Source organism: Suncus etruscus, chromosome 1 (genome assembly GCF_024139225.1).
Source record: "Suncus etruscus isolate mSunEtr1 chromosome 1, mSunEtr1.pri.cur, whole genome shotgun sequence".
Classification (NCBI taxonomy): domain Eukaryota; kingdom Metazoa; phylum Chordata; class Mammalia; order Eulipotyphla; family Soricidae; genus Suncus; species Suncus etruscus.
This window is the reverse complement of record NC_064848.1, coordinates 7248373-7273479: the sequence shown is the minus strand read 5'-3', so window position 1 is coordinate 7273479 and position 25107 is coordinate 7248373. Positions and strand designations below refer to the sequence as shown.

The following is a 25107-nucleotide window of genomic DNA, read 5'->3' as shown; positions in this document are numbered from 1 at the left end:
CATATGGTCTCCTAAGCACTGCCAGGAGTGGTTCTTGAGTGCAGAGTCAGGAGTGACCTCTGAGCTTCACTGGGCATGGCCCAAAAAAAACAAAAACAATAACAACAACAACAACAAAAACCAAACCCCAACCTAGTTCATACCTTAAAAGTTAAGATTTCTTCCCTCTGGGGCAAAAGCAACAACAGTACAGCAGAGAGGGCACTTGCCTTGCATCCAGTTTGGATCCCTGACTTGAGTAGGGTGCCCTGAACCATGATCCCTGAGTGCAGAATCAGGACCAAGCCCTGCAGGGTGTGACCCAAATACTAACTAAATTCTAGAAGAATTCCTAAACTAAAGAAGCCCATTTATGTTTTCTATTTCTTGATCACTTATAAATGGTTACATAAAGCAGAAAAGTATCAAGTCATTCCAATTTAACATCAGCCTAAAACATTCTTACCACCATTTTTCACCAATAAGAAAGCCATTGACTAATGGCTTTATTCTAGATTGTGGGCCCACTTCACAAGTGTTAGGTTCTAAATAGAGCAAGGATTAAAGAGCAGAGGCCTCTGATCTAGTTCAGGCAGTGTGACAGGAAAATCTGGCCTGGGAACACAGGGACAAAATATTTCTATAAAGAAATTGGGTCAAAGGGAAAGAGATTAAACACAAACAAACACATCCCTCTCTGCTTACTGCTGAAAGGGTTGCTTAAATTCCACCTGAATACTTGCAATACAATTTTACTCTGAAACATGTTCAAAGTACACCTAAGTTCAAGGATTCACTTTTATTTATCAAAATGCTATTTCAGAAACAAAATACAAGTACTGCAATTTGTTAACTTCACACCTAAAAACTTTCACTCCTAAAACTTTCTTTAAAATATCTAACTTAGGGCCCGGAGAGATAGCACAGCGGTGTTTGCCTTGCAAGCAGCCGATCCAGGACCAAGGGTGGTTGGTTCGAATCCTGGTGTCCCATATGGTCCCCCTTGCCTGCCAGGAGCTATTTCTGAGCAGACAGCCAGGAGTAACCCCTGAGCACCACCGGGTGTGGCCCAAAAACCAAAAAAAAAAAATCTAACTTAAGGGGCCGGAGAGATAGCATGGAGGTAAGGCATTTGCCTTACATGCAGAAGGTCAGTGGTTCAAATCCTGGCATCCCATAGGGACCCCTGAGCCTGCCAGGAGTGATTTCTGAGCATAGAGCCAGGAGTAACCCCTGAGCACTGTCGGGTATGACCCAAAAAACAAAACAAAAAAACAAACAAAAAAAAATCTAGCCTAAGGGGCCGGAGTGATAGTGCAGCAGTAGGGCATTTGCCTTGCATATGGCTGACCCAGGACGGACGAGGTTCGATTCCCTGGCGTCCCATATGGTCCCCAGAACTAGGAGCAATTTCTGAATGCAGAGCCAGGAGTAACTCCTGAGTGTCACCTGGTGCAACCTCCCCCCCCCCAAAAAAAAAGAAAATCTAGCTTTAGTGGGTCAGAGTGATAGTACAGTAGGGAGGGTGTTTGCTTTGCATGCAGCCGACCTCATTTTGATTCCTAGCATCCCATATGTCCGTCCCCCCCCCCCACCAAGCCCGCTAGGAGTGATCTCAGAGCCAGGAGTAACTCCCGAGTGCTACCAATTATGGTCCCCCCTCAAAAAAAAAAAAAAAACACCTAGCTTTCGGGGGACAGAGACACAGTACAACAGGTAAGATACTTGCCTTGCATGTGTGACCTGGGTTTGATCCCCAACATTCCATATGTCCCTCAAGCATCACCAGGAGTAATTCCTAAATGCAGAGCCAGGAGTAACCTCTGAAATTACTAATGTGATCACCCCCACAAATGAAAGTCTAGCTCTATTTCAACTATCTGGATAAACAGCTTTTCTTTAAATGAACTACTGTAAGTAATCTACATATTCCTTTATTTATATATAGAATACCAGGAAGCATCCTTGCTTAGTATACCAACAGATTTATCTTAGTAAAATATATATATATCAGATTGGGGCCGGAGAGGTAGCGCTAGAGGTAAGGCGTCTGCCTTGCAAGAGCTAGTCTAGGACGGACCGACCGAGGTTCGATCCCCCGGCATCCCATATGGTCCCCCCAAACCAGGGGCGATTTCTGAGCGCATAGCCAGCAGTAACCCCTGAGAGTCAAACAGGTGTGGCCCAATAAACCAAAAAAAAATTTATCAGATTTACATGAGTATTTTTCATGACTTTGAAGAAGTTTCAGAGTTCAATATAATTGCCAAATCATTGAAGAAATATTTCATTTTCATCCAAAGTGTAATTTTTTTAAAGTATTGTATATATAATTCTAGTTTAAAATTAGTTCATTTGGGGTTAAAAGAGCTTACTAAACCTTCTGCTATTGTATTAATATGACTTTATTGGATATACAATAATTTTTACAACTATACTTGCTTTTCCTTCTTTTTTTTTTTTTTGTGGTTTTTTTTTTGGGTCACACCCGGCAGTGCTCAGGGGTTATTCCTGGCTCCAGGCTCAGAAATTGCTCCTGGCAGGCACGGGGGACCATATGGGATGCCGGGATTCGAACCAATGACCTTCTGCATGAAAGGCAAATGCCTTACCTCCATGCTATCTCTCTGGCCCCTTCTTCTTTCTTTTTATCTTCTCTTCCATTTTATTTATTTTTTTTAGTTTTTCTATTTTCTTTCTAATTTTTAATAACTTACTTTTTGTCATCTTGAAACAAATGTATTATGATCAGTTATGTCAACTTATGTGATGCATTTTCTTTAAATAAAAAAAAAATTTTTAAATAAAATTACTTCATTTGGGGCTGGAGAGATAGTATGAGAGTTCAATCCTTGGCACCACAATGGTACCAAGTTCTGCCAAGAGTGTTTCCTAAATATAGGCAGGAGTAAGCCCCGAGTACAGCCAAGTGTGGCCCCAAAACAAAAAATAAACACAAAGGTAGTCATATTTGACAATTCATGCAAACATGAAGCTAACTTGATATGTTAATTTTGGGAACTTTCTTTGGTTTGTTTTATCTATACTATGAGTCCAACCACTGAGAATAAGTTTTACATTATAAAATAGTTGAAAAAAGAACTCAAAAAGTCATGAATAATTTAAATTCCAATCTGAAAATTAAATCACTTACCTTGTGCATTGAGAAGAGATAGAGCAACAAATTTGATATTGAGGCCAGGGAGAGAGTACAGGGTGTCAGGATCTAGTCCGCTAGATCTTTTCATATACAACCTCCCTAGCAATGTTGGATGTGGCCCTGTGACCCCAACCAGTTCTGTGGAATTGGTATGGTGTGTAGGTGATTCTGATAGTTTCCAGCACTCCAAGGCCTGACCAAAACTGCAACTTCACGCCACTGCATTGAATCACCAACCCCATTGGCTTGATCCCCATTATCCCATATGGTCTACCATTAGGAATGATTCCTTTTTTGTTTGTTTGTTTGTTTCTAGGCCACACCGTGTGACACTTCTGAGTGCAGAGCCAAGAGTAAGCCCTGAGCATTGCCAGATATGGCCCCAAAACAAAAACGGAAACAAAAAAATTTAACTGGTGAGACAGTATGGCTCGAAGGCTCTTGCCTTACAAGTGACCAACCCAGATTGGATCTCCAGCACCACATATGGTCCTTCAGTCCTGCCAGGACCCCTGATGCAGAGCTAGGAGTAAGCCTTGAACTCTACTGATATGACCCTCCCCCCATATACAAAAGATAGCTGAATCTAAAATGGATAAAATATAGGGGTGTGAATGAGGTACAACTCTAAGGCCTTGGGTTCAATTCCCAGTAACCCCAAATAAAGTTTAAAATGAAAGAATAAAGGGTTAAATATTTTTTCTACAAAAAGATTGGGGGAGTGATAATACAGTAGGTACTACCTTACATGCAGCAGACCTGGGCTCTATTCCTGAGCATAGAGCCAAGAGTAAGCCCCAAGTATGATATGGGCTCCTCCCCCCCCCCCCACCCCACCCACACACCCACACACACAAAGGATATTCAGATGTGTAGGGATGTGCCTAAACAGTAATGCCCATGACTTCAAAAGGGAGGCCCTCTGAGATTTTAATGATAGGTCAGCAAAAAAGGAGGGCCGGTCTAACTGCAGGGCATCTTACTTGTGCAGGAAAGGGTTGGAGAACAACAGTGTCAAGTACAGAGGACAAAGACAGGAGTTTTATAGGCCTATGTGAATGAGTTGGTAAAAGTTTATTTACTACTAAAAAAAATGTTTGCTTACTAAATTACATATATGTCATCTTTCACTGTTTTCTTACACTTTCTTAACTTCCAATTACAATTAGAATTCCTACAGCAAAGAGATCTTGGGCCCGGAGAGATAGCACAGCGGCGTTTGCCTTGCAAGCAGCCGATCCAGGACCAAAGGTGGTTGGTTCGAATCCCGGTGTCCCATATGGTCCCCCGTGCCTGCCAGGAGCTATTTCTGAGCAGATAGCCAGGAGTAACCCCTGAGTGCCGCCGGGTGTGGCCCAAAAAACCAAAAAAAAAAAAAAAAAAAAAAGAGAGATCTTGGCTTTGAGTTGATGAGGTACTCTATTTTTAATTTTAAACATATGGAACAGATTCTTGGACCCACCAAAAAGCTCCGGCCCCTCTCTAAAAAAAATTTTAGGGGCTGGTGAGATGGCGCTAGAGGTAAGGTGTCTGCCTTGCAAGTGCTAGCCAAGGAAGGACCTCAGTTCAATCCCCCAGTGTCCCATATGGTCCCCCCCAAGCCAGGGGCAATTTCTGAGCGCTTAGCCAGGAGTAACCCCTGAGCATCAAATGGGTGTGGCCCAAAAAAAAATTTAAATGAAAACTACTTCACAAAAAAAAAAAAAAAAGAGAGAGAGAGAAAATATTAAAATCTAGGGGCTGGCGTTGTGGCACTAGAGGTAAGGTGTCTGCCTTGCCAGCGCTAGCCTAGGACAGACCGTGGGTCGATCCCCCGGCGCCCCATATGGTCCCCCAAGCCAGGAGCAACTTCTGAGCTCATAGCCAGGAGTAACCCCTGAGCATCACAGGGTATGGCCCAAGAACAAAAACAAAAATAAAATCTATGTAATAGGGGCCAGAGCGATAACACAGCTGTAGGGCATTTGCCTTGCACACAGCCAACACTGGATGGACCCCAGTTCGAATCCAGACATCCCATATAGTCCCCCAACCCTGGCAGGAGTGACTTCTGAGCGCAGAGCCAGGAGTAACCCCTGAACACCACCAGGTATGACCCAAAAACAACAACAACAAAATCTATGTAATATATTGTGAAATAAGCAAGTCTCTGGGTTTTATAATTTCATTATATTAAATTTATTAACAGCAATAATTTGTTTTGTTTATGGATCACACTTACTAAGGACTTATTCTTGGCTTGGTGCTACAGGATCACTCCTAAGAGGGCTAAGGGACCACATAGGATTCTGGGATCAAAACAAGGTAGGTCGTAGCCTCTAGCCTATCTCTCCAATACAGTCTCAGTGAGATCAAAGCTATGTCACCCTGCTCTACCACTTCATTTTTTGTTAGGTTCCAAATTAACATTCATTTAGACTGGTTCTTCTTTTTGATCTCATAGAAGAAAAGCCCTAAAACTCCAGCTATAGATGGGAACAAGTGTTCAGAGGGCACAGGTGCCACTCTCTATAATACTCAGGTTGGCTGTGTGGGTAGACAGGTTTAATGCTCGGGGAGGCAATGGAGTGCCACTCCGGCCCAGAACCAAACCAACAGCAACTGTGGGCCTCCAGAATCATAGCCAGTAATTGAGGGACTCCTGACCCACCACATTCAATGACTGGGAGTCTCCAGAGCCACCACACCCATAGTGACTGGGGGGGGGGGGGTCTCCTAAAACACCAAAACCAGTAATGGCGGTGGGGAGGTATTCTGGACCATCATATCAAGTGACTGGGGGTTTCTAGAACCACCACACTCGGTGATGGGGGGGTGGGGGGGAGATGGTCTCCTGAACTACAACACCCAGTGATTGGGTGTTCTAGAACCACCCATCCAGTAACTGTCGGTCTCCAGAACTACCACATCCAGTTACTGGGGATCTAGAACCACTACAACCACAGTGATTTTGGGAAGGGAGCCAATAATTGCTGGGAACAGATCTGATATAAGGCTCTCATACCTGAGCTATCTCCTGGCCCAAGAATAAAACTGCTTTTAAAAATTTTCCTGAGGGGCTGGAGAAATAGCACAGCAAGTAGGAAGTTTGCCTTGCTCATGGTTGACCCACATTTAATCCCCATCATCCCATGTAGTCCCCCAAGCACCACAAGAAGTAATTCCTGAGTACAGAGCTAGACGTAACTCCTGAACACAGTTGGGTGTAGCTCAAAACCAAACAAATTTCCAAAACTATAAAAAGCAATATGACAGATAGTACTTTTTTTCACATAATGTCAATTTACTATAATCCTTGTTGTTTTGGGGCCCACCAGTGATGCTCAGAGGCTACTCCTAGCTCTGCACTCAGGAATGACTCCTGGCAGTGCTCAGGAGACCACCTAGGATACTGGGGATTGAACTCTGGCTGGTTGGCTACGTGCAAGGCAAATGCCCTCTAGCCCCATAGAGAATATTCTTCAGTTAATCATCAGAAACTGAAACTTCTGTCAAACTTGCAATCAACTTTCTAAGAACCAAATTATATGGGAAGGCGGCTGAGGGACACACTATCATTCATTCATGCAAGTCTTCTACCACTGAGCTACATCCCTTAGCCCCTGTATCTACTTTTTTTTAAGGTCTCTTTATTTTACTTCATTCTCTTTTCTTTTTAGGCACTCCCAGCAATGCCCATGGGTTATTTCCTGAGCAATGCTCGAGGACCCACATGGATGCCCCCCCCAGTGATCAAACCAGGTCAGCTGCATGCAAGGCAAAGCCCTATTCGCTACAATATCACTCTGGCTCCCCTATAATTTACTCATGCAGATTAACGTTAATTCTAATCATGTGAAAATTTACTTATTTGAAGGGTCAGAGAGATAATGCAGTAGACAGAATGCTTGCCTTCCATGTGGCAGACCTAGGTTTGATCACTGGCATCCCATGTGGTCCCTCAAGCAACACCAGGAGTAATCCCCTAAATGCCAGAGCCAGAAGTAACCCTTGATTAATCACTAGGTATCCCCCCCAAAAAAAAAAACTTACGTGATACACTAAGCCAAAAAATATGTAATAACATTTTTGAATTTTTATTTTTTGGTTTTATGTTGGGCCAAATACCTGCCAGTGCTCGGGGCTTACCCCTGGCTCTGAGCTCACCTGACTTGGATTGGGAGACCAGATGGATTGCTGGAGACTGAACACAGGTCATTCACATGTCAAGTGCACTATAGCTCCAGCCCCAACAACTTTGCATTTTAGAGTTACTTATACTAACAGCAAAAGCAGTCCTATTCATTTCTTCCTTTTCTTAGATCCCTGAGTTGATTCCCTTGGACTGAAAGAGTGAAATTAATATCTGACTGGACACTACAAAGAGATGCTCAAATGGCATCAGAAGAATGAAAAACAGAATAAGCCTGCACTACAGTTTAATGGCCACCAATGTGAAAGATCATAAAATCCAAATTTGAAACAAATACAAAAGAGTGAAAGAAGAAAATAGTTTTCTTAGATTATTTCTTATACCATGGAGCAAAGTATTACCAGCCCTGGGCTATTTTTTTTTAAGTATTTGAAAAGTGTAGGAAAAACAATCAAATAAGTTTATAAAGAAAATACTATTAGGCAATTTATGTACATTCTAATGCATTTGACAATTTATAGATACGGCAAGAAAAAGGAACATCTTGCAGGAAGAAATACTTACACACGAAAGTCTCTACATGGGTACATAAGTCACCACACTTAGGACAGCGCAGTTGGTTTCCACCTTTCCCAGAATTCCCAGAGCCTGACTTCTTACTGCTTCCCTCATTCACCGATTTCTAATATTAGTAGAGAAGGAAATAAAGCATATGTTATTCATTTCAGACCATTTTATAGGAACTTTATTAATTATGAGTTTGTAACTGATCTTATGATTCTTACAATTTCTCCAAATAGAATTTGTGTTTGGTATTTTTTTTTGTTTGTTTTGTTTTTTTTTGGACAATACCTGAAGGTGCTCAGGGCTTACTCCTGGCTCTGTATATACAGATACCTCTTGGAGCAAGACCTCAGAGGACCATATGGAGTGCCAGGAATTAAAAGAAGAGGATAAACCTCAAACACTCCCAGCTATTGTACTATCTCTTTAATACAAATATCACTGGTCAAAAGATTAAAAATTAAAAGCCATTTTAGTGAGCATGTTAGTGAACATGGTAGTGAAATTTATTTGTGTTCCTTCTCAAATTCTATATGTCAGCATGTATACTTTCTATTCAGTAAGTACTGAGAAAAAATGCTTGTGGAAAGATGACATCAGTAAGTCATTTTAAGAAGGGGGGCCAATGTACCACAATGCAGACAAATTGGTTTTACTGTCTTCTTTAATCTTTGGCCAGACTCTCAGATTGAGGTCAAGCTACCAACAGTCAAGAAAACAACAGGAACTTTCTCACATCCTTCAGATAGGTTTTAGGCTTAGGTTTAATTCTATTATATCAAGCTGCAATTCTCTGCTATTCTTCAATTCAGGGACATCTCAAAAAGATTACAGGTTCAATTCTCCACCACTGAATTATAGAAAATACCACAGTTAGGTAGGTCAGATTAATTTTGGGTTTCTCAGTTATACATTGACTATACTGTAGACTACTCAGTATGCAATAGTTTTATGCCTGAAAAAATCAATGTGCATATCTTGTGAAAAATGCATTATTTGTGAGGTACAATAAAACAAAGTGCAACAAGCAAGGGTACATCTGTAAACACATTTTTGTCTTGTCTACTAACCTGCTGTTTTTTTTTTATTGAGACTTAATAAAGAATACAAGATTTTACATTATTTTTATTATCATTATTATTTTGGTTTGGGGGTCATAACTGACTGTGTTAAGGGCTCACTCCCGGCTCTGAACTCAGGAATCAATCCTTGTGATGCTCAAGGGACCATATGTTATACTGAGGATCTAACCAAGGTCAGTTGTATATTGCCCTTAGGCAGTATAGAACATACCGACCCGGGGCTGGAGAGATAGCATGGAGGTAAGGTATTTGCCTTGCATGCAGAAGGACGGTGGTTCGAATTCCGGCATCCCACATGGTCCCCAGAGCCTGCCAGGAGCAATTTCTGAGTGTAGAGCCAGGAGAAACCCCTGAGAGTGCTGGGTGTGGCCTCCAAAAACAAAACAAAATGAAAAGAATATACTGACCCTAAGGCACTGATCTTAGGCCTCCTGCATGCAAAGCACACACTTCAGTCCACTGGGTTAACTCTCTGCCCTCCACTACCACAGCTTTTTAGAAACTGTATTTCAGTAAAACTGAATCTAAGAAGGAAAATAATAACTCTTAATTTCCATGAATCTAATTTTTCTCATCTTTAAAGCTGGAATAAATTTTGCCTACTTCACAGTATCAATCCAAGTGATATGAAAGCATCTAACCTTCTATCTGGCATGTAATATTAACTCAATAGTCAAATTAAAATAATATATATTGATAAATCAGACCTAATACAATCACCAACAAGTTACTTGCTAGTTGGAGTAGCCCAATATTAAATATTAGGTCATAGGGATATTCAAGATTGTTAAAGAGAGTATGAAGTAGTGTTCAAGTTATGAACATTAAGAATTGTGAAGCAGGGAATGATAGCCAGTCCTTGTCATTGTTTGTTTGTTGTTGTTGTTGTTTTTGGTTTTTGGGTCACACCCGGCAGTGCTCAGAGGTTACTTCTGGCTCTACGATCAGAAATCGCTCCTGGCAGGCTCGGGGACCATATGGGATGCTGGGATTTGAACTACTTCCTTCTGCATACAAGGCAAACGCCTTACCTCCATGCTATCTCTCTGGCCCCTTGTCATTGTTTGTTTGACTTTGGACCACACCTGGTGGTTCTCAGAGGTTACTCCTGCCAGGCTCCAAGAGTCATATGTGAAGCCAGGGATCAAACCCAGGTAGGTAATGTGCAAGGCAAATGTCCTACCCATAGTGCTGTTGCTCTGGCCACAATGATGACTATTTCTAATTCAGGTCTACAGCCTAACAACTTATACTATTTTATTTAAAGAACCTTATTTTCTGTATTTGTTTTTGGGTCACTCCTGGTGGTGCTCAGAAAACCATATGCGATGATGGGAACTGAATGCACCCAATGGCATGGAAGACAAGTACTTTACCCACTGTAGTATCTTTCTAGCCTATTTTAATGGACCTTCTTTACTGTTTTGGGGTGTTAGTAATTTTAACTCTAACTTGTTTGTTTTAGGGCCACACCTAGCAGTGCTCAGGGCCTACTCATGGTTCTGCAAGCAGGGATCACTCCTGGTGAGGCTTGGGAGACTATATGAGGTGCTGGGGATAGAACCCTGGTCAGCCGCATGCAAGGCAAACACCCTACCCACTGTATTAAGTTCTGGCTCTTAACTCAAACAGTTATGATTCAAACTGGAAACAAAGTAAAAAGACCTAATTATCAGATTTTATATAATTTATATTTTCTACAAAAATCATTTAGAGGCTAAAGGAATAACTCAAAGGACTAAGCACAATATCCCTTGAGAATGGCTGGGACTAACCTTTGAAAGAGCAGAGCCATAAGTAGTTTCCTTAAGCATCACACAAGATATGACCTTAAACCTCCTCAGTATCATACATACATACACACACATAAAGTGATAAAATATAGATTATTATATTTGTTTAAAGAATGAAATTTAAGTAAAACTTTAGTTGGTATATAAGCCAAGGAAGACAAAATAATCACCTTATTTCCATCTCCAGAGCCATCTTTACTTATTCCATCTTTTGAGGCAAAGTATGCTGGTGTTTCTGTAAAAGTTCTAAAAGGAGCTCTTCGTAGAATCTGAGTTTCAAAGGTCCCAAATCTTCCTAAAACTGGTATGTGAATGCGACTGCAAGATATACCTGAAAATATAATGAAGCTTATTTATTAGTCTACTCATCAAATACTTAACACACCTCAATAAATTCCTAAGACGAAAAATATCTAAACATAAAGGGGGTAAAAGAATTACTGTTTGGGGGGACAGAGAGATAGCACAGCGGATGGGCATTTGCCTTGCATGCAGCTGACCTGGCTTTGATCCCCAGCATCCCATTTGGTCTCCCAAGCCCTCCAGGAGCAATTTCTAAGCACAGAGCCAGGAGTACACCCCTGAGCGCCGATCTGTGTGGCCCCAAAATAAACACAAACCAAAGTAAAGTTACTGTTTGGGGGCCAGAATGATAGCACAGCAGGTAGGCATTTGCCTTGCATGCAGCTACCTGGTTTTTATCTCTGGCATCTCATTTGGTCCCCCAAGCCTTCCAGGGTTATTCCTAAGGGTAGAGCCATAGTAACCCCTGAGTGCTGATAGCCCAAAACAAAACAATCTCAGTTTGTGGGCCAGAGAGATAGTACAGTGGGGTAAGAAAATTGCCTTGCATGTATCCAACCCAGGTTCAATCCCTGGAAAAGTAATCTCTAAGCAAAGAGGGCAGGAGTAAACTTGGTATGACCAAAAACAACGGATAGGTAGGGTGGCTTGCCTTGCAAGTGGCTAATCAGATTTCGATCCTAAGCACCCCAAAGAGTCCCCAGAGACAAGCCAGGACTGAACCTGAGCACACTGAGTAAAAACTTAAAAAAAAAAAAATACTATTTAGGGGCTGGAGAGATAGGCAAAGCAGTAGAGGCCTTTGCCTTGCACGTGGCTTGACCCAGGATGGACCTGGGTTCAATCCCCAGCGTCCCCATATGGCCCCCCAAGCCAGGAGAAATTTCTGAGCGCGCAGAGCCAGGAGTAAGCCCTGGTGTAACCAAAAATCAAAAAAAAAAAATAATAATAATACTGGTTTAGAGTAATATAAGAAAATAGCAGGATTGGAGTGATAGCACAGCGGTAATAGGCGTTTGCCTTGCATGCAGCCAACCCAGGACAAACCTGGGTTGATCCCTGGTATCCATATGGTCCCCCAAGCCTGCCAGGAGCGATCTCTGAGCACAGAGACAGAAGCAATCACTGAGTGCCCACCGGGGTGCGTGGCCCAAAAAAGCAAAAATAAATAAATAAATAAATAAATAATAAATAAATAAATAAATAAATAAATGAAATATAGCAACACCATGAAAATCAAAGCCCTCTCTAAAATAAGCCAGAGCTAAGCCTCCAAGTTTCCTGGAAGGGCTAGAGAGAGAGAGCACAGTGTTAGGGCTTTTGTCTTGCACGAGGCCAACCCAGGACTGATGGTAGTTTTGATTCCCAGCATCCCATATGGTCCCCAAGTCCTGCCAGGGAAATATTTCTGAGTACAAAGCAGGAGTAACCCCTGGGTGTGACCCAAAATCCAAAACCAAAACAAAACAACTTCCTGGCAAATAAGAAACCTCTTCTTTGGCCCTCCTGTTGGTCATAAAAATGAGAGAATGATGCAACACCTGTCTATTATGAAAAGGTTGGGGGGGGGGGTAGAGGGTAGATTCTATACTTTTAACTCTTTTATTTTTAAATTTTTAGTTTTAGGGCCACAGCTAGTGGTGTTCAGGGCTTACTCCTGACTCTGCATTCAGAGATCACTCCTGGTGGGGCTTGGGGGAACTATATGGGGCTCTGAGAATGGATCAGTAAATATGCAAGGCAAAGTGCCTTACTGTGCTGTTTCTTTGGCCCCAAATTTAATCCTCTTGTAGTACTTCTACCAATTGAAAAATAAGCAAGATGACAGAAACTCTTATAGTCCATTGTCTCTGTGGTAATATTCTGTAAACAGTGGAATAAACCAAAATATTCTTTTTTGTGTGTGTGTGATTAGTGAGGGAGAGCACGTGGAGGCTTACTAACTCTGTACTCAAGGGTCACTCCTGACAGTAAACACTTTAACCCCTGTAAGATTAAAAAAAAAAAAAAAAAAAAAAAGGTTTTGGTGGTGGGTGGTGGTGGTGGCAGTCAGGCTACACCCAGTGATGCTCAGAGAGAAGGCATTTCTGGTTCTGTGCTTAGGAGGTGATCCCAGGCTGTGCTGGGGGAACCAAATTGATGAGTGCTACAGTGATACGAATCAAACAGGGTCAGCTTAAGGTAAGAAGTGCCTTACCACAGACCCTGAACCAAATGTTTTATAGAAAGAATTTAAAAACGTACATATTGCTGGGCTTGCTTTAAAACACGCTTTAAATAAACTATTTTTATACCGTGAAATATATTTAATTTTCACAGCGCTGTGGCTGTGACCACAAAAATAAAATAAATAAATAAATAAATAAATTAAATAAATAAATAAATAAAAATTAACATGGACAGGGGGAAGGGGAAAGGTAGATTGCTAGGTGACCCTGCAAACATAAGGCCAAGTCTGCTCCCCAGTGTTGCCCCCCCCCAAGTGTGATCCACTGTGATCTTGGCATAAGCAATTTTCTGGCCACACTGTAGTCAGCTTGGTTGTGCGTACCACAACTAATGTGAGACTCCTGAATTGAGAACATAGGGTCTGCCAATATGTTTCATGCAATGCAGAGGGCCCGGGGTTTGAGAGGTACTCGATAACCTTCCTGAGCACCAGGGTGCAAGTATCAGTATAGGCCTAGTCATCACAAAACATCAACAGCAGGAAGGGGATAACAAAAAGAAATCTGGTAGGGTTTTTTTATATTTGTTTTGGGGTCACACCCAGTGATGCTGCAGGAATTACTCGTGGTGGTGTTCTGAGAACCATATGAGATGCAGGGATTGAACCCGAACTTAACAAGTACACCTACCTGCTGTAATATTTGCTCCTGGCCCTAACAAAAAGAATTTTTAAAATATATTTGACATATTTGACAAACTCTTTGATAAAGGACCAGGATTGGAAATAGCTGCATCTTTATGGACCACACATAGGATCTCAGTTCCCAGGATTCTAAACATACAGTCTACAAAAAAAAAAAAACAAAAAGAGAAGTGGCCAGATTGGTTCTATAGGGTCAGTATTGACTGAATCCTGGCTTTTCTTACATAAACAAAACCTACCAACAAAACCTAAACAATGAATTGGTGATGATAAAAGAACTATACCACATACTGTGAGAAAGCATTTCCTAAGCTGGTGATTAAACTTAACGAATGTTCTGTACAAAAAAGTAGAATAATTCTGCATGAAACAAATTTCATGGACTCTGTCAAGTATAGCTACTGGGAACCCTGCACCAGCAAACACTGTGGTTTTCAAGTGCCAGTTTAAGGCCAGGGCCGGTTCAAAGGAGAAAAAGGTGGAAAACCACTGGTCAAGTTAGTAAATGCTGGTGTTCAGTCACCTGTTAAAAAGATTAAAAATCGCTAAGTTATCATGTATTAATGGGTCACTAAAAAAAGAGGATTCTCAATTTACCAGAGCGTTGTCAGGGGCAAAATAAACAATTTTTTAAAAAGAGGTTATGAGAGGTTATGAGAGAGCACAGGGTAAAGGGGTGGGTGGCTGATGGGGTGAGGGATAGGTGGTCAAGTTTAATGATTAAAAATAAACTTAAGAAATTGATTTTGTTTCATTTTACTCCCTGCAAAACTCGAATCTCAGGCTTTAAATTTCTCTTCCTACATGTGCGATCACATACTGGCATACATATTGTATCCAGAGGTAAGCATGTGTTTACAATCAGATTCTTCAAGTTTGTTGCAGGTTGCACGCACACTCTGCTGTGGGTCACACTTTTAGTTGTGCAAAATTCTGGTGGTGACATTCATGGTGTGTGTGGGAGGCAGGGAATACATATCCCTGGTCATGGTTCTCTCTCTCTCTCTCTCTCTCTGGGATACATATCCCTGGTCATGTTTCGTTCTCTCTCTCTCTCTCCTGTCTTTCTCCTCTCTCTCCTCTCTCTCCTCTCTCTCTCCCTCCCTCCCTCCCCCCCCCCCCCCTCCCCCCCCCCCCCCCCCCCCCCCCCCCCCCCCCCTCCCCCCCCCCCCCCCCCCCCCTCTCTCTCTCAACACAGTCATCTGGGCAATGCTCAGGCTTATGTGGAATCAAACCCTGAGCCTAGGGTCTGAGCGATAGCACAGCATAGGGCGTTTGCCTTTCACGAGGCAGACCCGGAAGGACCAGGGTTCTATCCTCAGCATCCCATATGTCCCCTGGGCCTGCCAGGAGCTATTTTTGAGCGCAGATCCTGAGAACTCCTGAGCGCCACCAGGTATGGCCCAAAAACAACAACAAAAAGACACAAACCCTGGGCCTCATGTTTCAAGGCAGAAGGGTTTTTGTTTGTTTGTTTTGGGGGGGGAGTCACACCAGGCAGCGCTCGGGGGGCTACTCCTGGGCTCTACGCTCAGAAATCAACCCCAGCAGCTCATGGGAGCATATGGGATGCCAGGATTCGTTCGAAACGCACCGTCCTTCTTGCATGTTAAGGCAAACACTTAACTGCTGTGCTATCTCTCCAGCCCCAAGGCAAAAATTTTTGATGTTCAATCATCATTGGGGTACTTACAGATGTATATTTTATATAATTTCTTTCTTTTTTTGTTTTTGGGCCACACCCGTGGTGCTCAGGGGTTACTCCTGGCTGTCTGCTCAGAAATAGCTCCTGCAGGCACGGGGGACCATATGGGATGTCGGGGATTCGAACCAACCACCTTAGGGTCCTGGATCGGCTGTTTGCAAGGCAAACACCACTGTGCTATTTCTCCAGGCCCAATATATAATTTTTTTTAACTGAAAGATAGTAGGTATCTTTAGAGTGAAATTGGTGGTTTTTACTCTTTTTTTTTTTTTTTTTTTTTGTTTTTGGGCCACACCCGTTTGACGCTCAGGGGTTACTCCTGGCTATGTGCTCAGAAATCGCCCCTGGCTTGGGGGGACCATATGGGACGCCGGGGGATCGAACCGCGGTCCGTTCCTTGGCTAGCGCTTGCAAGGCAGACACCTTACCTCTAGCGCCACCTTCCCGGCCCCTTTTTTTTTTTTTTGGGTTTTTACTCTTAATTGTTCATCAGGTTTTAATAGATTCTCCAATCTTAAAAACAGACTGGGCCCCAAAAACCAAAAAAGGGGGGAGGGTGGAGCATAGAGTTTGCCTTGCACGAGACCTACGTGGGTTTGATCCCCAGCATCCCATATGGTCCCCCAAGACTGACGGGAGTGATTTCTGAATGAAGAGCCAGGAATAATCCCTGAGTGCTACAGGTTGTGCCCACCCCCCCAAATCAGACTTAGCCCAAATTTGGGAGATCTTAAGCAGGACCCACTCAAAAATGTATTCCTGGTAAGTTCCCAGACAAAGCAGATAATATGAAATCCATACTTTTTTTTTTTTTTTTTTTGGTTTTTTTTGGGCCACACCCAGCAATACTCAGGGGTTACTCCTGCCTGTCTGCTCAGAAATAGCTCCTGGCAGGCACGGGGGACCATATGGGACACCGGGATTCGAACCAACCACCTTTGGTTCTGGATCGGCTGCTTGCAAGGCAAACAACCGCTGCTGTGCTATCTCTCCAGGCCCGAAATCCATACTTTTTAATATCATGTTTTCTTGAGGGACAGAAGTACACTATTTAAAAAAAAAAAAAAAAAAAAAAAAACCTTGTCCTAGGGGCCAGAGCGGTGGCACAGAGCAGTAAGCATCTGCCTTGCTGGCACTAGCCTAGACGGACCATGGTTTGATCCCCTCGGCATCCCATATGGTCCCCAAGCTAGGAGCGTTTCTGAGCGCATAGCCAGGAGTAACGTGTGTGTGTGTGTGTGTGTGTGTGTGTGTGTGTGTGTGTGTGTGTGTGTGTGTGTGTGTGTGTGTGTGTGTAGTGTCAGAAGGGTGTGTGTAGCAGCAATCAGGGTTAGACTTTAGTCTCAGAGGCTACTCCTGTGCTCAAGACTGATCCCTGTTGGTACTAGGGGGACAATATGTGATATCAGAGATTTGAACCAATATAGTGGTCAATGCAGCCACATACATGCAAAGCAAATGCTCAACAATGAAAATAGCCACTCAACAGTCATATAAAATTCTCATAAAAGAGAAATCTGCAGTAAATTAATCAAAACTTACTTTGATTCATAAGTCTTTCGGCAGTGTGGTGTAGACTACTGACAGACCCAGTCTCAGAATGTTTTCAAGTGTATCAAAATATGGAAAAAATAAATCATTCCATAGTTATTAAGATACGTTAAAAATGTGTTTCCTGGGCCCAGAGAGATAGCACAGCGGCGTTTGCCTTGCAAGCAGCCGATCCAGGACCAAAGGTGGTTGGTTCGAATCCCGGTGTCCATATGGTCCCCCGTGCCTGTCAGGAGCTGTTTCTGAGCAGACAGCCAGGAGTAACCCTTGAGCACTGCCGGGTGTGACCCAAAAACCAAAAAAAAAAAAAAAAAATGTGTTTCCCTTAAGAGGGGTTTGATAACCCTTGGGGCTAGAGAGACTATACAGCAGCTAAGGTGTTTGTCCTTTGTGAATCTGACCAGAATTCATTCTTGGCATTCCTCCAGGAGTTATCCCTGAGCACAAAGTCAGGAGTAAGTCCTGAGCACTGTAGATATGGCCCCAAAACAAATACATTTAATAACTCTTAATGAGTTACCATCATTTTTAGGGGAACCAAGTAATAGTACTGTGGTTAGGGTGCTTGCCTTGGCACAAGGCTGACCTGGGTTTCAATTTCCCGTTATCTCCATATGGTCTCCTGTGCCACGTTAGGAGTGATTCCTAAGGAACAGAGTCAGGAGTAAACGCTGAGCACCTGGGTATGGCTCAAAGAAACAAAACAAAAACAAAAACAAAGTACTATAATTTCAAAGATGTAAAAAGTACATACAATTTTTCTAAGATATCAGCAAATGTAATGTGATAAGAAAAAATGTGTTATTTTAATTGCACAAATTCCAGGCATCTCTAATACTATTGTAGTTTGGTTTGTAGTATACTTGAAGGAAATGAGTATTTTGGATAGAGATTAGAGGGCAATAAAGTTCACATGAATCTTTAGTTCTATTCCTGGACACTGTGGGGGGAGGTGGGGAAATCTGTGAAACTCAGGTGAAGAATCCCGAAAGGCCAAAAGGGAAATATTTCTGGAAAATGTTATTTCAAAAGACCTACTTGGCAGCAAATATAGAAGGAAGTTAAAAATTAAACTATTTACAAAACTTGCATAAAGTTTTCTGAGTTTCGAAATAGATGATTTTATTTTGTTTTTATTATTAATTTTTGGGTTAACTTTTTTTTGGTCACACCATGGCAATGCTCTAGGATTATTCCTACTCTGCACTCATGGAGTTATTCCTTGTGCAGTGCTTGGTGGTACCATATGGGATGTCAGGGAGTTAAACCCAGGTCAGCCGCTTGCAAGGCAAATACGCTACCTACTATACTATCTCTTCAGGCCCCTGAGTAGCTATTTCTAAAAATGAATTTTAAAAGGTACAGCAAGTTGACAAGTAACATATCTTTTTTTTTTTTTCCTGTGTTTTTTGGGTCACACTCGGCAGTGCTCAGGGGTTATTCCTGGCTCCAGGGTCAAAAATTGCTCCTGGAAGGCACAGGGGACCATATGGGACACTGGGATTCGAACCGATGACCTCCTGCATGAAAGGCAAACGCCTTACCTCCATGCTATCTCTCCAGCCCCAAGTAACATGTCTTAACACAGGTTAAGATTTGTTTTTCTCAGGGCCCAGAGAGATAGCACAGCGGTGTTTGCCTTGCAAGCAGCCGATCTAGGACCTAAGGTGGTTGGTTCGAATCCCGGTGTCCCATATGATCCCCCGTGCCTGCCAGGAGCTATTTCTGAGCAGACAGCCAGGAGTAACCCCTGAGCACCGCCGGGTGTGACCCAAAAAAAGATTTGTTTTTCTCATCAGCATTATAGTGAAATCAAATTAAAAAAAAATTCATTATTTCAGATACCACTTTGTAGTTTGACAATTTCCAAGAATCTATCGATGACACTGTACAGTGACCTTAGTACTATTAAAAACTATAAGAGTAATTTACCCAATTTTCAAATATTATTTATTATATTCAATCTTGAAGTAAACATTCTCCAAAAATATACAAATGATTCCGATTGAGGGCTAAGGTATAGCTTGGTAACAAAAGGCATGTTTCATTTGTATGGGGCTTTGAGTTCAACCCGAGATGTTTTTGAAAAAGGTTCAATTTACAATATAAGCTTTCATACCAAAGGAAAATGAACACGTATCTACTTCTAGTGACAATATTTAAGTGTGCAACAAGTGATAAAGTGTGGAACTGAATTAATATTTGCCTAAACACTTGGCCTCTAATAAAAACTTGGGGGAAAAATGTTCAAAATTTGTAGTACTAGCAGCTTCACCGATGCTTAATGCTTTTCTTAATTCCAAGATTTCATTTGATGCCAAGTTAAGGTTTCATGAACTCTGAAAACAAAACAAACACTTGTTTGTTTTTTGGTATGGGGTATACAGGTCATACCTGGCATATTCAGTGACCATTAAGTTCTGGATCAGACAAGACTAAACTCAAGTCTCCCAGCATAATACTTAGTCCACTGAGCCATCTTGGTCCCCTAAATACTTAAGAAAAATATTAATCCATCCCATAAGAGTTCCTTGAGTAGGACAACTTACTAAAAAGCTGGTCTATGAGTGGGCTGCTTCGGGTTTAATCCTTGGCTTCCCATATGGTCCCTTGAGCCCTTTTGGAGTGATTTCTGAGTTAGAGCCAGGAATTACTCTTTTTTGTTGTTGTTGTTTTGTTGTGTTTTGTTTTGGGGTCACACCCGGCAGCGCTCAGGGGTTACTCCTGACTCTGCACTCGGAAATCACTCCTGGCAGGCTTGGGGGACCATATGGGATGCCAGGATTCGAACCACCATCCTTCTGCATGCAAGGCAAACACCTTACCTCCATGCTATCTCTTTGGCTAGGAGTAACTCTTTTTTTTTTTTTTTTGGTTTTTGGGCCACACCGTGATGCTCAGAGGTTACTCCTGGCTATGCGCTCAGAAGTTGCTCCTGGCTTCTTGGGGGGACCATATGGGATGCCGGGGGATCGAACCACGGTCCGTCTTAGGCTAGTGCAGGCACCTTACCTCCAGCGCCACCACCCGGCCCCCAGGAGTAACTCTTGAGCACCAATAGGTACAGCCCAAACCAGAAACAAACAAAAAAATGGTCTAATTTCAGAAATTAAGTGTTATCATTTATTCACACTGCCAGATTTAACTGGCATTGTATTAACTACAGAATTAAAATCTACCTAAAAACTTTTCTTTCTTGCTTAGGGGACCATATGAGATGATTGGGATCAAACCTGGGTGCCGGGCAACCCCTAGTTAAAAATCTTAAGATGGGCACACATAAAATAATGATCATGGGGCATCAGGATGCTAACATGTTTAAACATCTTCACATTTTCATTTACACCTTACAAGGAAACAACTTTCAATGAACAAGAGTTGATTGTGCAATCTCATAGCCAAATCCATAGTATTCAAAAATTTTAAAAGGACATCAGTAATTCTGAATACATGCAAGTTCTTTGGTAAAATACATTTTTTTGTAATACACAAATTTGAAAAACACTAATAACGAGTAGAAAAAGGTTTTACATTTCTAATTTTACTGTCAAAGGAACAGCTGGGGTGGGGAGAAAAACATTAAACTGAATATAGATTGCTACCAGGAAAAGGAAACAAATCTAGTCTAATATAAACAATCAAGTACTTTTCAAACTACCATTCACAATGTTTAAATCTGACTAGCACTGTACTTTAGAGCTTTGAAAACTCCCATTTTGTTATCAATTCATTGTACAATTTCTGTCTGAAGAACTACTATTACAGCATTCTAAGCTCTGCTGGACCAGGGCTCAGCTCAGACTTTGCCTGCAGGTCTATGCTCAATCCCCATTACCAATGTAAAATCCCTGGAGCACTGCTGGATGTAGCCCAAAACTAAAGAAATTCTTATTAAGAAATGTTTGTAAGAAATTAGGTATTCCGGGGCCGGCGAGGTGGCGCTAGAGGTAAGGTGTCTGCTTTGCAAGCACTAACCCCCCCCCCCCCCCCCCGGCGTCCCATATGGTTCCCCCAAGCCAGGGGCAATTTCTGAGCACTTAGCCAGGAGTAACCTCTGATCATCAAAAGGGTGTGGCCCGTAAAACCAAAAAAAAAAAAAAAAAGAAATTAGGTATTCCATCTTATTTCTCTTTGTCTCTTTCCTCTTTCCAAGCCTACATAAAAAATAATCCTTAGGGGTTGGAGTGACAGCACAGAGGTAGAACATTTGCCTTGCATGCTGCCGACCTGGAACCCTGGCATCCCATATATCCCCTGAGCCTATCAGGAGCAATTTCTGAGCGTAGAGCCAGGAGTAACCCATAAGCGCCACTGGGTGTGTTCCAAAACAAACAAAAATAATTATAATAATAATCCTTAAGAATCTCTATGCTCAGGGCCCGGAGAGATAGCACAGCGGTGTTTGCCTTGCAAGCAACCGATCCAGGACCAAAGGTGGTTGGTTCGAATCCGGTGTCCCATATGGTGTCGTCCCATCCCATCCCGTCCCGTCCCCCACCCCCCCACCTTCCCACCCCCCCCCCCCCGTGCCTGCCAGGAGCTATTTCTGAGCAGACAGCCAGGAGTAACCCCTGAGCACCGCCGGGTGTGGCCCAAAAACCAAAAAAAAAAAAAGGAATCTCTATGCTCTTGTATACAGAATATATTTAGATATACTTTGAAAAATATTTTCTCTAATTACATCTTCATAAATTGAAAATTACATCTTCATAGTGAAAGCTATGTGCTGTCTTAGTATGTAAAAAGCATTTTCTCTGGGACAGAGATTAATAGGCTGAGCACAAGCTTTGCAGGCAGTTCCTGGTATGTTTTCTGGGAACTATAGACCAAACCTGGAAAAATTGAATTGCAGGGAGGAAGAGAGTACAGTAGGCAAGGTACTGGCTTTGTAAGTCAGAGACCCTGGCTTGATCCTTGACACCACATATGGTCCCCACCACCAAGTCCTGCCAGGAATGATCCTTAAACTCAAGAGCCAGAAATAAGCCACTAAGTGTGGCCCCAAAACAAAAAATTAAATTCTAGGCTAGGTTTAGGGCAGAGTGAAGAATAGAATCAAAGTCTTTCAGAGAACCTTGGGGCTGAAGCAATAGCACAGCGATTAGGGCATTTGCCTCATACAGTGTTGACCCAGGTTCTATCCTCAGTATCCCATATGGTCTCCCAAGCTTGTCAGGAGTAATTTCTGAGCATAGAGCCAGGAGCAACCCCTGAAAGTGGCCAGATGTGGCCCCATAAGAAAAAAAAAATTCTAGGCCAGGCTTGATCCCCAGCACCACAAAATATATTAGTTATATCCTATAATGCTATTTGGAGCTACCTCCTATTTCAGTTTAGATTTCTCCTTTCCAACAACAAAAAAAAGTGGTTAGCTTTTCCTTAAAAATAATCTGGTACACTTACTTAACTGGCAGGCAAAACAAACAAACAAAAAAACAAAAACATCCTGCAATAAGACATAATTCACAGTGTAGATTTAAGCAATTAAAGAAGCATTCAAAAATTTTTTTCTAAATGCAAAGACAAGACAACGGGAAGTGATCCGACTTCCAGTTTAGAGTGCCAATGGCTTGGCACAGGCCATGAACACTAACACTTAAAGCCGCCTTCCCTGCTCCAGAACAAGCACACACTAGACTAGACCTACCAGAAGCGGTATCAGTGGTCAATGCACTGACCTGGACCTACAGGAGAGATCAGCTGCTCCAGCGGCCAGTCGGGCAGCAAGACAAACAGGCCGCACAGATCAATTTCACTATCTGTCAAGCCCAAACATCCCCAACCAACTCAGACGCCCCAGGCAGGCCCAGGCCGGGAACCCAAACTTGCTGAGGCTTCCCAACGTCCAGGAAACTCAATTCCTCTTGGGGAAAACTTCCCTCAACCTCTCCCCAACCGAGAAATGGACAGAGAAAACATTTCATAAGCAATTCCAGCGTGGCCATGACAAGCCCGGGGCCATGACAGTGCCTCCCGGGTCCCCTCTTGGGAGAGATCGGAGACGATGGGGGGGGGGCGTTTTTTGCGGGGCCCCAAGGGGAGCAGGAAGCCCCGCTGACGTTCAACTAGGGGCCGCCGCGCACAATGACAGCAACACGGCGGCGGGGTGGGGTGGGGTGGGGTGGGGGGGACTCCGGGTCGTGTCCGCGTGCCCTGAACCCTCCAGGGAGCCCAGGACAGGCCTTGGAGTGGGGGTGGCGGGCTGTCACTTTCTGGGGTGCGGGAAGAAGGGGCAGCTGGGGGGGGCCCCAAGCAGAGCTCGTAAAGGGCTTGGGGAGGACACTAATGGAGAAGAGTATTTGGGGAGCCATATGCTGGCCCCCACAAAGTGAAGAGGCCTGGGGGGGAGACTGGGGACCCCTCCCTCCCGCTGGAAAACAGCTGGGAACAGCTGGAAACAGCTGGGAACATCTGGAAACAGCAGCTCCTAAAGCAGACAGGCAGACTGCACAGGCGCACGCCCGCCCGCCAGCTCCGGGGCCAGGGACTACTTCGTTACCTCTGCGCGCGGAGGCGAGCGAGGACGCGAGGAGCCGCGCGGCCGCCGCGCCGCAAGTGCATGCGCCGCCGCAGCCGGTCATCTCCGCGGGTCTAGGCCTCGAGCTCCGCGCCCCGCTCTCCGCACGGGGTCGCCGCGGCCGCCCTCAGGGGGCGCTGCCTCCGAACCGGAAGCCCCGCCGGGTCCCGAGAGGCCCGGAGAGTCCACCACACGCCCACTCGCCCTTCGGCCGGGCCTCGGCGCTCACGGCGGCCTCGTCGCGCGACTGTCTAATTACACTCGGCCCTTCCCCCCCACCCCCCGCCCACCCGGCCCGCGCGCCTGCGCCCTGGGCCGGCCCGGGAGAGGGGGCGTGGCTAAGCGCACGGAGCCGCGCGCGGTACGCATGCGCCGACGTGCGCCACCCCCGCCCCCCGGGGAAGGGGCGGTGCCCTGAGCGCCAATGAGCGCGCTACGGCGAGCCGCTTGACCCAATCGAGGGCGGCTACAAGGTTTTCCCAAGCTGCGCTGCGCTTCTGGCTCCCGAAAGTGCTCGTCTTCCGGAAGTCCCAGCCCGGCGGAGCGAGCGAGCGAGGTGCTTGCCGGTAGTTGTAGTCCCAGGCAGTTCTGGTGGGGACTTTAACTCGCAGCTCAGGGCAGGGGATGGTCAAAGTGGTGTCCGTAGGGGCCCGAGAGATGGCATGGAGGGAGGGCGTTTGCCTTGCATGCGGAGGGACGGTGGTTCGAATCCCGGGATCCCTTATGGTCCCCCGTGCCTGCCAGGGGTGACTTCTGAGCCAGGAGTAAGCCCTGAGCGCTGCCGGGTGTGACCCAAAAACAAAAAAACAAACAACAACAACAAAGTTATTGTTTCTCAGTGTGCTCTGAGGTGAGAAGTGTTTCTCAGAAGATGGCATGCATGATCAAAGAAGTGAAGAATTAAACATTCTATTTCTCACAAGTTAAGCTTAATACATGCTATTTTTAAATTTCTAGATGGGGGGGAGGCATGAAGCAATAGAACAGTAAGGCACACACATGCCTTGCACTTGACCAACCAGGGTTCCAGAGTGTCACCAAGAGTTGAATGCAGAGCTAGGAACAAGTCAAGAGCACCTCTGGGTGCAGCCTCAAAACCAAAAATTCAAGGGGGCCTGAGAGATAGCATGGAGGTAGGGTGTCTGCCTTGCATGCAGAAGGATGGTGGTTCAAATTCCGGCATCCCATATGGTCCCCCTACTTGAGGCAGGAGGAAACCCTGAGTGCTGCCGGGTGTGACCCAAAAACAAACAAGCAAAAAAACAAAGTGGCTTCGGTAGCTGATACCATCCGGCCCAATTTATTTTTATTGTTTTGGGGGAGGGCACACCCAGCTATTACTTCTGGCAGTCATATGGTAACAGGCACACAGAGATCAGGGGGATCCTTTGGGATGCCAGAAAGCGAACCAGGGGTCGGTAGAGTGCAAATCAATATTCCAGCCCGCTA

General features: G+C 44.0%; 1 protein-coding gene across 1 annotated transcript in view; it reads right to left on the bottom strand.

Moving 5' to 3' along the window:
• The window catches only part of CLPX (caseinolytic mitochondrial matrix peptidase chaperone subunit X), a 58387-nt gene extending 34508 nt beyond the window's left edge, over positions 1-23879 (bottom strand). Inside the window, exons 1-3 of the mRNA XM_049777849.1 lie at positions 23641-23879; positions 10881-11041; positions 7836-7953 (exon numbers count right to left, since the gene is read on the bottom strand). Of these exons, the coding sequence (XP_049633806.1) occupies positions 7836-7953; positions 10881-11041; positions 23641-23722 (361 nt within the window). The 5' untranslated portion in view covers positions 23723-23879. The remainder of the gene's footprint in view (positions 1-7835; positions 7954-10880; positions 11042-23640) is intronic.
• Between the last annotated feature and the right edge of the window lie 1228 nt (positions 23880-25107).